Below are 13,422 nucleotides of genomic sequence, written 5' to 3'. Positions count from 1 at the left end.
AGATATGACGGTGTGTGGTGCGATATCATACTCAAAGCAGTTAGCATAACATCTCGCCTACTTCAATTCACTGCGCTCGAGATATAAACGCATTGATCGCATTTATAGCTTTCACAGCTGTTAACGGTTTAGCCCCGGCTGGTCATGCCAGATTGTGGCTGGACAGTTTGATTTGTGAAACCTGTCCGCAGTTGGAAGCTGACATCGGACTGCGCAGCCGAATACGGTAGGCCAACAAACCGTGCATGACATTTCATTTTCAGCCTTATCCATGTTCAGTGATGTTATCGGCAGTCAACAGTCGATAAATGATCCCCTTCTGCAGGCTAGGTGTCAATACAAATTATAACAATTAACGTGGCTTGTGTGACTAGACCTCGGCAGTGTACACTTGCGGTATGTCACTGTCCAGTGGCAGTGGCGTAAATTTGTGTTGGGAGGGGGATTGGGCGAGTTATGGCATGGACATGATGGGGTAGCCAAAATAATGGGATAGTCCTCATTCAATATTGCGCGGTCATCGAAATTTGAACGGTGGGGGGGGGGGAGTTCTGACATCATTTGACACAAGGGGCACTGTTTTACTGTTTATGATATGGATTTCTGGATGTTTATGTATATGTATGTACCTCCATTTATCCAACGTGCCCCAAAACAGGGTTATTTTCTGCTTTGTTATTTTTGTCTACGATTTGGAGTAGAACTTTAACAGAGGAATTGTTTGCATTTTAGCAAGAATTCCACCGGCACATTCTTGCGCAGTGCAACCGAATTCTGAAATCAAACAACAAGCCTCCCTTTTTAAAGTTTTGTGACAATAAGTTTTCAATCATAAAAAACCAAACAGTTTTTGAAACATTGTGGTTAAACAGTATGTAGTTATGATAACCGTAATGCGGTTTCCATTAATTGTTTAGAATAGTGGATATAGAATTAGGCTATAAGGGTCATAACTCTGCATTATTTGTAAGTTATTAAATATTGGATTCTCGTAGATGATAAAGGTGATGATTAGCCAGATGTATATTATTCCAAATGATTATACCGATCTTGTTGATATCAGCCATGTGGTCGTTGGACCCTGCTGTTATCTACTGAATAGACCTGGACTGTAGTTGTTATGTTCAACTGCTGTGTTTCTTGCATGCTTATATACATGTAGATGAGAAATGGAATTAAAACCTTGTTTCCCTCTCTAGTCAGCATTGTTTGCCGTAGGAAACAACTTGAGGCCAGTCTGCGTAGCTCCAAGAACTGCCAGAGTGGGTCGTCAGTCGCCAGTGGTGGTCGTGAAAACAAAATGTGAAACTGGCCAACTCTGAAGGTGTTAAAAGCACTGTGTGGGGTACTCCATATTGCAAGAAATGGGAAGATGCTTGTAAAATGTGACATTGCCAGCAGGAACATTTTGATGTTGGGAGCTCCCGAACTTTGAGAAGATCTTCGAGAGATTTCAAGATCTGGAATCGGCAGAGGAGGGCATCTCATGTCCAGGACACAGTTTTGAATACTGGAAGTGGGAGATGTTGGCTGTGCTCTTTCTACAGCTGGATCTGTAGTTCGTCAGGTGCACAACCTGGAAGTTGGATGTGAAGCGGCAGGCCGAAACACGCAGACTGTGGTGTTCAGTGTGCCGCCGCGATGTCTGGGAATGAGCCCGCGCAGCATGCCGAGCGTAAGTCGACCGGCCAGATTGGCCTGACGGTTCCTAAACCTCTGAGGTCATCCTCCACTGTTTCCTTGGGGAACCAAGCCTTTGGCAAGATCCTCATTATTGGTGAGAAATTGAGGTGGGTTGAGTAAATAAAACTGCAGATTTGTCAATTTTTTAATAAATGAAATGCCAGGTTGGCCAAACTGGCCATTTACATGTAAAAACATTTCACAGTTTCTAAAAATTCGACTTCTAAAAATATCAAAATTCAAGTCGAGTATTGTTGGCCTTTTTTTTATGGAACTTTTTCTTCAAATATTCAAATTCGAAAAATAATGTTCAAATTTTCAATAATCGATCGGTTATTCGGATATTCGGCACAGCCCTAGGCAAGATGTAAAGATTACCAGGAGAAAACTGCCTCTGTGTGCATTGTTTTAATTGTCAAGACATAGTTCTCAACTAGCAAGGCCATTTTGTTTGTGTTTTGTTTTGGAACACAAATCAAATGCCAGCGCTGACAATACTGAGACTACACCAGCGCACCTGTATGTATACATCATGTACATACAGGTGCATAGTGTGCATTGGCATCAATTGATCACACTGGCCTCCGCACATGTTTACACATACTTCCACAGTCAATTGCCTTGTTTGCATTGTGTTTGTAGCCTACAGCTGCAGGGAAAGTCCACCATGCTTTCCAAGAAGTAAAAGCCTTTACCATTATAACTGTCCATGGGAGCCCTTTGCATCTGCATATAACTGGCTGGGACCATTCAAGTTATCAGGGCTGGCCTGACAATGTGACAATAGCTATCTATTTCTTTGTTGGCTTGAATAACAGCCTATTGTCCATGGAGTTGTGTCTGCCCCTGTAAATGGTTGGACTGTTAATCCACTCAGGAATGTTGGCCCATCCATGATATAGCTGTACTGCTGTACATACATGTACATATATGTACCTCAGGTGCACAATTACATGTATGTTTGTAAAGGCATCAGCGTGAGAACCTGTACGTGAACCAGTTCTTGAACCAGTATGTGAACCAACATGCGCGGCGCATGTGAAATGTAATTTGATTCTTGGATCACTTTTCCCTTTTCGCATCCATGTACTTTTTGAGAAAAAAATGGATTCCTAAACTATAAACATTGTTTGTTATACATGTAAGTGCCCCAAGATCAATCTTCATTTTTACATTGATTGGACCCTGTGCATTGTTGAACGATACATTTTTATGCATTAAATTTGAAACACCAAGATAGGCAGTGACGAACTCTGTAAACTGTTGGCAAAACGTTGAAATGTTTAAATGTAATGGGAAAGTTTTCTAAACGTTTTTCAAATTAAAGTCAGTTCCCACCCTTATTTTTTCAGAAAATCTGAAACTTTGGAGATGTCATTTCTGACAAGAAATTAATGACCCAAAAAAATTGAAATTCCAGAGAAATGTCAGCCTCTTAACTTTGAGTGGGCCTTTGTAGGGAAAGCATGGCACGCATCATGTCAACTTTTCCTGAACGGAGCCACGTTTCTGCTGTGCATAAATCAGTGAATTTGCCCTTTCTGCTTGAGGTTCGGAAGACGAAAACTTGCCACCAAAGAGTCAGGGAAAGATGGATCCAATTCAACGGAGCAACAGGATTGCCGAAAAATAAAAAGTGTGGAAGAAGGAGGATGAAGCTGGGAACTTTTGAATTGTTTGCTCTTCACGGTGTGTTTGTGCGCGCCCCTCGACCAATTAGTATACATGTACATGCACTTGTGTGTAAATACACGTACGTGTACATGGAACACCGCATAATCAGAGTACTTTGATCAAGCTGTATTATTCTCAGAGCGTAAATTAGATGTACATCTACCTTATCAATTTTCCCAATCAAAGTAAAATACTTAAAGGGGAGGGGAAGTGACCTATTATTAGCCGGTTGGTGTTAAAGTCACTTTACTTCAACAACTCTGTATCATGCAGTACATGCCATCTTGGGGCTTTTCTGTTTCCGGTGCAGATGAGCAGTGAACCAAGGTGAGGTTGTGAGGTCGTGGTACGTTAATTAAGTGCAACTCAGAAAGCCTCGCTTTAAATTAAATGAACCCCCCAAAACTGAAACCTCTGAGGCAAGTTGGGGATCAAATTCCAGAGGGAGGAAACCTCAACACAAGGCCAACATTGTCCACAAGAGATGAAAAAATATCGGGGAGGTATATACATGTAAATGCATAATGAAAATGGGGACTTGTAAGCTTTGGGATGCAGTTACGTGTGTTCCTAATTGTAGTCATTTGCTCCTGGAGAGTCATTTCAATTTGACTCTAATATACGGAGAAATTGAGCAGGAAAAAGAATTGCGTGTATATCTAAGACTGAAGGTTATGTGGATCTTGTATGCATTTATTAAGTGTGCTATCCTGTACGTATCTTGCAACACTGAGCTTATTATAACTGTGTGTACAATCCACAAATGTGACTCAGCATTTTGTGTGCAATCTTATAGGTCAAGGCTATACAGCTAAACACACAGCTAGGGGCTGTCCTGGGGGAGGGGCTGCCCTTTACTCCAAGCTCCATACTGTCACAACTGTGAGGTCACAGTAGAGCCCGTCAAGTTCAAAGATCAGTGATCAAGCCCAGCCATATGTGCACAGGGGTTATTAGGAATCAGGTGTTTGAAGTGACCTTTAATCTGGAACTGCCGGTAGGCTGAGCCAAAACTGCTTCCAGTCAGTGCTATCTCATACTGAAATATGTACATATACATGTACATACATAAGTCTGTACATACATGTATGTACTCGTATATTGGGTAATTCCGAAATTTAGGAGTCCAAAAGTGTGACACTTTTGTGTCCCTGTTACATCTGACCTTTGTGATTTGACATGGAAATATCACCGGAATTAATTTCAAACTACATGTGTTACTATCTCTTTGGCAGTTAATTTCCATTATTACATTCATCACTCTTGGGAATTAGAAAATGTGTTGTGAACTTACAAAATTACATGTCAGATGTGACAGGGACACAAAAAAAGGACCCCTAATTTCTGGAAAATTGATAAAAGTTACAGACCCCTTAATTATGCAGATTGAGAAATACAATTAGACGGTCATTTTTTTCACATGCAGGTTTTAAAATACATGTAATCTGTGTACATGTTTCTTTCCTGTACTGACAAAAAAATTCAGATCTGACAAAATAAATGCACAGTCTGTCAGACTTTTCGAAGAGATTTTGTGGCAGTGTCAAGTCGGGAAGTTGTCAGAAGTCAAAACACTTGTCAGTCCTACTATCAAGTTTGGATTCAAAGCTTGCACAGTTAAGAGACCAATCCAGTTCCAAAGGCACACAATTTAAGCCAAAGTAAAAAAAAATGGAAATGTGGATTTATATTCACTGCGCAAGTTTGCTCAAGGCATTTGCTGGTACTAGCGTGCAATGGCATATCAGCTGACATCGTGTCCCCATTGTTCCCAACTCTCCATGTTTACTCGTTGGGTAGAGCTTTCGGAATGTGTTGACATTGTGCTAAATGGGCAGGTAATTCTTGAGTGGGCTTTTGAATATTATTGGATACATTGAAGATAAGAAAACAATTCAGTTGGCGTCATCTTCCCAGAAAACGAGGGACACGGACACGTCATTTGTTTGAACTGATATACAGCTTCAAGGTAATAAATTGATTTCCACTTGATCAAGTGAGACGCACAGTTGCAAAAATTTGGGGAAAATACTGTTGTTGAAGATTTTTCTCTGGATCAGAGTAATTTATTTTTATCCCCGAGTCCTGAAGTTGCCATTTATCAGAATCCAATGTGGCTGCACGAACGTTTGGCACATTCTCAATCTTTGGACATATCCAGCTCGGTACAAGCTGGACAAACAGAAATTATTATTAGCTTGGCAGTAACTGGTTCCTGGCCCAAATGTCATGCAATTGCATGTGCTGGTGGCTGGTTCCCTGCTGGTTTTTGCTCAGCTCTGAAATTTGCTCAGCGGCATTTCTTTATTTTGGTTTTATTTTTCTCTTCCCTATTTCATGTTTTGTTATTCCGCCTTGTTTGAGGTCTTTGCTGTTCCCCCCCTTCTTCCAAATTGTTAGCTTTTTTACTACTAAATGACCTCTCTGTAATGTAACCTAATGTAATTGAATTTAACATTTTTGAAACTGGTTTTGATTAATGCCTTTGAACTTGGTAATTTTATTTTTTGGCATTTATGAAATATACTCTGATTTTATTTCCTGCACCACTGGGAGAGCAAATTTCGTGTGAAAACTTTTTTACTCGACAAGAAGGTATTTTGAATCTTGAATTATGAAGATGAAGAAAGGAATAGACAGAAGGAGGATTTGAAGCTGCAACCTCCACAACATGGTACTGAGATTAGAAATATATTTGAAACCCCTGAAGTGGTGAACGGGAGATCACTCAAGAGGAAACGGCTTTGAGACAAGAGTCATCAAACCAACCATGCACCGGCAGAGGGCTTTTTAAAGACCATTGCGGTGTTTTGGAGGTAGCAGGTTCAAATCCCACCACTGTCAGTTGCTGTGTTCATCATCCTTACGTTATTATTTAAGCACCTCCATGTACCATGATAGTCCTCTTCCCTGTTAATGGTCTGCTTGACGATCAGTATATTTTTTCCTTAATTAAAACAACTTTATGAAATTGCGCCTTGTACAGGTAATGATGTCACAGCGCAAAGTTTCCACTGAGTGGTGCACATGTACACATTTATTTTTTCCTTTCTTGTTTATGGCTCAGACTGACTTTTCACAACTGCCGTCCACCTATGGTCAAAGACCGACGTTACCACCTCCGGATGTACCCAAAATGCTTTGTGGGTAGCGAAGCCGTTGATCGGCTGATCAAGCACGCAGGCGTCAAAGACAGATCAACAGCAGCACTGATGCTGAATGTATTGCAGCGCCATAACGTAATCCACCATGGTAATAACACACTTTGTCCGGAGTTCAGAAAAAACAAGAAACGTAGTAGTCTTTAAACCTTATCTATTATAACTAAAACTACTCCGACCCTAAGGGAATATTGGCCAAGGCTACGTTTTTTGGAACATCTGTTCAATGCCTATTTTGATTTTATCATTCTGTCAGTGTGTGACGACCACCAGTTTAAGGACACATACCTGTTCTACCGATTCCGAGTGGATGACGGTACGCTTCCCCTGAGCAGGGAGACGGAGCTGTACATTAAGGGTCATCAACTGTATCATGAGTGAGCCATCTTCCTTTCCTTGCCTCCTCAAACATATTGGTAGCCAAGGGGAAACCCTAGCCAAGGCCATGCACGTATGTCGTGTAGACTGCAGTTGTACATTTGGAAGGAAAAATGAAGGGAAAAACAATCAGTTTTTTCGTTTTTCATTTGTTACCTCTTGTTGCCTTTCCAGACAGACACTTCTTGGCAACAGTTCGGTACTGAAACTGCATAACGAGTCAGGCGTCATGTACGACAAGGTATGTACTAGCTACAGAGATGAGTGGCCAAAATCTTATTGTGGATACTGAGTTAGAATAAGCATTTTGCGAGTGAAACCTGAATAAAATCTGGTACATTGAGTTACCTGAATGCACATAAACATAACAATTTGAACTCCCCAGACTAAAGACACTGTTGCTATACCTCTTGAACCGGGGCAAGCTTTCGCGTAGCGACCACCATCTCTGGAATGGACTGGTTCCTTTGTGCCCTTCTTAACCATTGAGAAAAGTGTATTGGTGCAAGGCGTCTGGTATGGAACAAAGCAAAAGCTTGCCCTGAATCACGAGGTATAGCAACAGTGTCTTTAGTATGAAGAATTCAAACTGGTATGTTCACGTGAATTTTATGAACTCGATGTAACCAGATTTTATTCAAATTTAACTCGCAAAAGGCTTATTGGCTTTAACAAGGTATGGCCTCCCAGGGAACAGGAGACCTGGGTGCTGGGTGAATATTTTTGAGTCATCAATAAAACCTTTAGCGGTTCTTTATTTGAGGAAAAAAATGTGTTTTAGCTAAATTACTGCTTTTTTGAGCTGGGATTTAGGGATTCAGGTGAGGTCTTCATATTTTGAAATGGATGGACTGATGCTCTCCGAGTATGCCCAACTGCAAACACTGTAACTAGTGTACAGTGTCTAGTGACCTGTAACTAACACGGGGCAGAACCCATTTAGGAACATAAACGGCTGTCCTATTTGTAATCAGGCTTGCTAAAGTGGATTTCCCACTCGATTACCCCAACAGAGTTTTCACGGTGCCCAGCTGGTGAACTGGTTGGTGAAGAGCAACAAGTGCTCCACCAGACAAGAAGCCATTGGCTTGGGCAAGGACCTCCTGGAGCTCGGACTCATCCAACATGGTGAGTACCTCTGCTCGTTACCTATCGGAGTTGGAGCTAGAGACACTGATTAATTCAAAGCTCTACTGAGGTATGAATGACAAGTTTACTTTGTTATGGGTGGCCTGCTCTATAGACCAAGACTGTAGTAAAGTTTCATCTCTCCGAGAAAGCAAAGTTCTCCTGTTGTCAAGTTTTGTTTCTGAGTTCTCTTGTAGTTTTACAAAGTCCAGTGCAGTGGTCCAGAGTTCACCTGTCCATCGATTCTCTAATATTCATACAAAAAAGTGATGCGGTTTTTGTCCTCTCTTAGTAACCAACGAGCATCACTTCAAAGATGAAAGACTCCTGTATGTCTTTCATCCTGATCTCAGTCAGCTGAAGGTCATTGACCTCTTGGACATTCACGAGCGACCCCGAAGCCTCTCGCTGGACTCCAGTATGTTTTCTCAGAAGCAGAAGCTGGCCTCACCTTGCCAGCCCATCCCACCTGTCCCACCGAAATCCCCCCAGATGCCAGATGCCACTGCTGCCGACAGCCGTCCGAAATTCCAGATCGGTTCCCCGGAGCAGGAAGAGAGCCAGAACCTCATGTCAGAATCTGATAACGAGGATCTGTCCGGCTCAAGGTTTCAGGACTCGCATGGGTCAGGCGCGGTCAGGTTTAGCCAGAGTCCAACGGCAGAAGAGCTGAAGAACCCAGATGAGTCTTGCAGGAGACAGACCCTTCAGGTAAGCAGAGAATTTGTTTTTGGTCATACTGCCTGTTTGCTATCAAAAGAAGCTTGAAGCTTTGTTAGCATTTTGCCGGGTACGGCACCTTTCATCCTGAATCAAAGTCCTCCACCTTTCAAGAAAAACCGTGGTGGATTCTTTGTGTTCCACGCATTCAAGGGGCATCAAGTTCACTGTTGCATCGTGGTGGCTGTGCTCTACATTTCCCAGCGCTGCAAAATCCTCCAAGACCTGGCGGCGGATTTTGGAGGACCTAGGGAATTGAGGGTTGACTGGTACTCGTGGATCTTCATCTAGCCTCACAGCCATGTTAACTGTGGTCTTGAACTGTCACATCTCTAAAAGCACTTAGGGGTTATTTGTCTCAGATTCTGGGTGATTCCGTCGGCTTTGGATTTGTCATCCGTGGCGACGGCCCTTCCTATGTGCAGACCGTCGACCCCAGCGGACCTGCAGCAAAGGCTGGCCTCAAGGTAGGCATCCAGAAAAAGTCAGGAATCCCTTGTCACTGTATTTCTGTCCATTTCTGTCCTGCATAGATGGGAGCTATTTCAAGGTGAGACCTGTCATTAGAACTCAAGGTTAACCTGTGTCTGAATTGTTGCAAGTGTCTATATAAAGTTGTTGCAGCCAATGCGTCAACTTTTACAGGCAACCTTAATTCAGTCCGACCTGTTCAGTCTAAAGGCTTAACGTTTGAGGACCAGTTTTTGTCGGAAGAAAGCCGAATGCCCTACAATCCATTTGCTCTTGCATTCCATTGAATTACACTGTAATTCATTCGCTCATTAATCTGTACAACTATACATTTTCAGGGGATTGGGACAGTCGAGTGAGTGTCAGACAAGGCTGTCTGGGGCAATGCAATAACTGATGGATTGGAATGGGTTCATGCATAAACGTAGTGTTGTAGTCAAGACCTCTCTAGACTATCAGAAAACCCCACCAGACCAATGCAAGACCTCCAGTCTGAATTCAAATGTAAGCTATTCCTAATACGTTGCAACAAAAGCATTCCTCAGGCCCTGTTTACCCTGCTCCTCGTGACTGGTCTTGCGATAGTCTCGACTACAGCACCGCGTCGAAGGGCAGCAGTATGGCTGATGTGACACTACAGAGTCCGTGTTCTTGAAATCCAGCCTTATCAATTCCACTCATGCAATGAGTACATCCGACAGCTTGTTTTTCTAGGAGGAAGCACTCTGTAAAGCACAGTCCTCTTATCTCTTCCCCTTTGTGAACATTTTGTCATCAGATTGGACAGTTTCTTTATTTTGTCAACGGCGAGTACGTCCTGAATAAGGATCACATTGAAGTGGCTCACATCATCCTGCGCAACCCCCAGCAACTGACCATGGATGTTCTGGTCCCCAGACACCAAGCAAGCCAACACTGAAGTAATAGTGGGCAGAAGCAAACCCCAGTCCCCCCCTCCATGGTATTAGACATGCTGATCAAACAACTCGCAGTATCATCTCTGGATGATGTTATTGCTTACGTTTGACTAGCTCTTGCAACAGTACTGGGACAAAGGAACCACGAGAGGCCTAATTGGTGAGGATTATCAGCCACTTTGCGTGTGCAGAAAGAACTTGCACGTCAAGAGGTGATATGTCCAGTTGGCTAGTTCCTGGCTTGTTTTCATAGGGGGCCGAACATTGATTTTTCCTGTTTATTCCCACCATGTTGAATTGCCGAGTAAAAATGTCCGCTTTCCAACATTGTGAAATGTGGGTAAGATATTTCTTGCTATGTTGAGGAAAATGTAAGATTTTTAAGACACTCTTACAGTTTATCTGGGTACTCTTTTTTTCAGGTTTTTCTTTTCATCATTCAAAATGGATTGCTGCAAAGGTGCCTTTTACAAAAGCTCCCTCCCCCCGAATTAGATAGAGTACCACGCAGGCACTTTTTTTTTCTAACGTAGGAAGGTATTTTTTCTTGTTGGGTAAACAAGGACCAGAAGTATTCATGTAAACATTGATTCTGTTGACCAATCCGGGCATTGCTCATTGTTCAGGATAAGCCAGTGATGGTGTACGTTTGTTGCTTGCAGGTGCATGCATGTACATGTAGTAGGACCACCGTGTAAAGAGGGATTTCACATTAGCGCCGTCTGCGCGTATCCGCATCGAAACCCAGGCTCTCTGTGTTGAACTTCGTCGCGCGCGCCCGCGGAGTCCACACAGTACATGCACTATCCGGTTTGTGTGACGTGACTCCACTTCAGTTTAAACTACATCCACTGCACATTCAGAGACACGACCATCGCAGGTATGTTAGTTCGCGGTAAATTACCGTTTTTTTCTTTTGATATTACATGTCAAGTCATCCTGAAAGAGTCTTCGACAAATATATGCAGCCGGAAAAGTCTGAATTTAACATACCTTTATGTATTTTGTGTCTTGACTCCTTAATTTCAATCGTCTGATCGTATTAAGAATTGAAGCTGGCACATACAGCCTCGTTTTCAAACGCGGAAGTGCGCAGATTGATGCTAAAAGGGTCGTATTGGGATCCCTCGATTGGCATGCAGTAGCTTACATTGTTTTCGCTGTTGCCAGTTATTACCTGTACCTGTAAGTTTGCAGTCATCCTGCGTGAGGATTGGTCAATGAATCACTTACCACATGCGGCGTCTTCTCTTTTGGGAAGATGTGGGATGGGGTGTGGGATGGGGTGGTCTTGGTGTGAGAGTTGGGTGTAGCTATTGGGAGGGGGGAGTTATGAGGGAGACGTGCATTAAACTTCATGTGTGTGAAATTTGTAAAGACATTGTATGTCAACATTATTTTTTTTGTGCCACAGGAATTTGGAGTCTTACCTCATTGTACAGAATTTTACCTTTTTTTCATAAATATGTAATGAATTTTATCCAGAATTTACCCATCGAGCTTTTATGACTCTGACACTGTAGTCTTATTTAAATTGTTCTGATGATTAAAGGTTTTACATGACACTGTCAACAGATCTGGACATAGTTTCCAATTACATTCAATTTCTGTGTGAAATGTGGTTCTGTGCCTTCAGATTTCAAATTTTGAACTTGCATCAAAAAATTGTAAATAACAATAGATAATGTGATGAATATAAATTAATTGAAACTGTTCTGAACATGAATTTAAAGTGAAAAAAGAGATATTTTATAGCATCAAATAAGAGATACATATAACTAAGAGTTTTTTCAGGGTGTCAATGTGGCTGTCATGACATCTCACACATTTTGAAGAATAAAAGGGTAGTGCATATGTTACGCGGAGATTAATTAAATTACCCATTTGTACCTCAATACTTAAAAAGATCTACAGCAGTATTATTGTTGCAAGCTGAAGGAAATGTTATTTTCGTCAATTAAAAAAAAATTGAAAGTCTTTTTCCCTGTTCCAACCTGATTTGTAACTCTCCAACGTGACATTTCTCTTATTTGGAACCTGGGGAGCATTTTTCACTGTGAGTTTTCACTTAAATCAGAGCCAATGTAGCACTTGATTTTTATTGTTAGAAAATCAAGTTTGTATTATGAAATTTTAGTATGTGATTATTGCATTTTCTGCCGTTGTCATTTCTACAGTTACACATGTTCTGAAATATAACTGTACGTTTACCAAATATTTGGGGGTATATTTTCAGACCTGCATTCTGACTCCGCACTGCGACTGGATGATTCGGGAAAATCCAGGACTTTCTCAGACACGCCTGGTGAAATCACCATTTTTATATCATTCGCTTCAGCCATACCTACAAACTGACAAATGTTATTTGCCGTTGCCTTTATTATTGGAGCAAACTGTGCAGAAATAAAAGAAGGAAATTAATCGGGAGTGGTTGAGTGAACAGTAATAGGCGTCACTGGTATGGTTCAGCAAGCTGTAAATCATATCCTCACTTTGCATAATGATGACATTTGGAATTGAGAGCCAGGTCTGAATCGCATGGACATGGGTTGGTAAGGTGGGCACATTAAAGCTATATACCGCTAAGCGGCACCAATGCTTCCATTCCCCGCGACGCCCTTGCTACATTTGCATAAATCTCCAGAGTTGCGCCAAGCCTAGGCCTATACATTACTTACTTTCGATGTGGCCTAGTCTGGATACCAGACCCAATGATTCCGACTATTCTCGTCGAATCAAGGGTCGGCAGGGTGCTCCACAGCAAATAAATTCCCATATAATTTATAAAACAGGGATAAATTCCCGTACTTCACAAATATTTAAAAATGCAACTCTCATAGGTGTTCAGGCTGCACAGAAAAACGATGTTCGACATGTCCCCTTTCATATTCCTTTCAATTTTGGGGGGGGGTTGACCAATGAAATTTTGAGAAATTTTCACCCAGAGCAGACCACCTGTAAAATGAAGAAAATGTCCCTGACCAGAAAAGTAGCCATTTTGAAAAACCACCCCTCTGCAAAACGGCTAAATAGTGCCACTTTCAGACCCGATTGCACCCAAATTACTCAGAATTAGAAGCCCCGAGTCCGGCCCAGAGGTTCAATGCCATATTTCTACAATTCGTCAATTTCGTGGCTCTCTGGACTGCCTTATATAGAATATTTTGAGCGTATAACTTTTATTAATGAGTTTGGCGGACATATTTCTGGGGTATATATGTGGGTACACCCTCCGATATCACCCAATGCCCACATGACCCACACCGGATGAATTCCTCCCGTTTCCGAAA

The 13,422-nt window shown here is 42.0% G+C and overlaps 1 protein-coding gene across 3 annotated transcripts; it reads left to right on the top strand.

Annotated features, from left to right (window-relative positions):
* Positions 1 to 32: 32 nt before the first annotated feature.
* Positions 33 to 12,553, top strand: deptor (DEP domain containing MTOR interacting protein). 3 transcript variants are annotated; one of them, XM_022232507.2, is made up of 9 exons: positions 33 to 226; positions 1,200 to 1,790; positions 6,425 to 6,609; positions 6,775 to 6,895; positions 7,071 to 7,137; positions 7,910 to 8,024; positions 8,317 to 8,735; positions 9,107 to 9,211; positions 9,994 to 12,553. In XM_022232507.2, the coding sequence occupies exons 2-9, from the start codon at positions 1,642 to 1,644 to the stop codon at positions 10,132 to 10,134; spliced, it is 1,302 nt and encodes a 433-aa protein (XP_022088199.2). In that variant the 5' UTR covers positions 33 to 226; positions 1,200 to 1,641; the 3' UTR covers positions 10,135 to 12,553. The 3 variants fall into 3 exon arrangements, with proteins under 3 accessions (XP_022088199.2, XP_087004945.1, XP_022088228.2); XM_087148819.1 differs by lacking the exon at positions 33 to 226 and having other exon boundaries at positions 1,639 to 1,777; XM_022232536.2 differs by lacking the exons at positions 33 to 226; positions 1,200 to 1,790 and adding an exon at positions 1,813 to 5,952.
* Positions 12,554 to 13,422: the final 869 nt, after the last annotated feature.

This window comes from Acanthaster planci, linkage group LG18 (assembly GCF_054643075.1).
Source record: "Acanthaster planci isolate LZ-2023a linkage group LG18, COTS_SCS, whole genome shotgun sequence".
NCBI classification, from domain to species: domain Eukaryota; kingdom Metazoa; phylum Echinodermata; class Asteroidea; order Valvatida; family Acanthasteridae; genus Acanthaster; species Acanthaster planci.
Note: the sequence above shows the minus strand (reverse complement) of the source record. Positions and strands in the feature narration are given on the sequence as shown.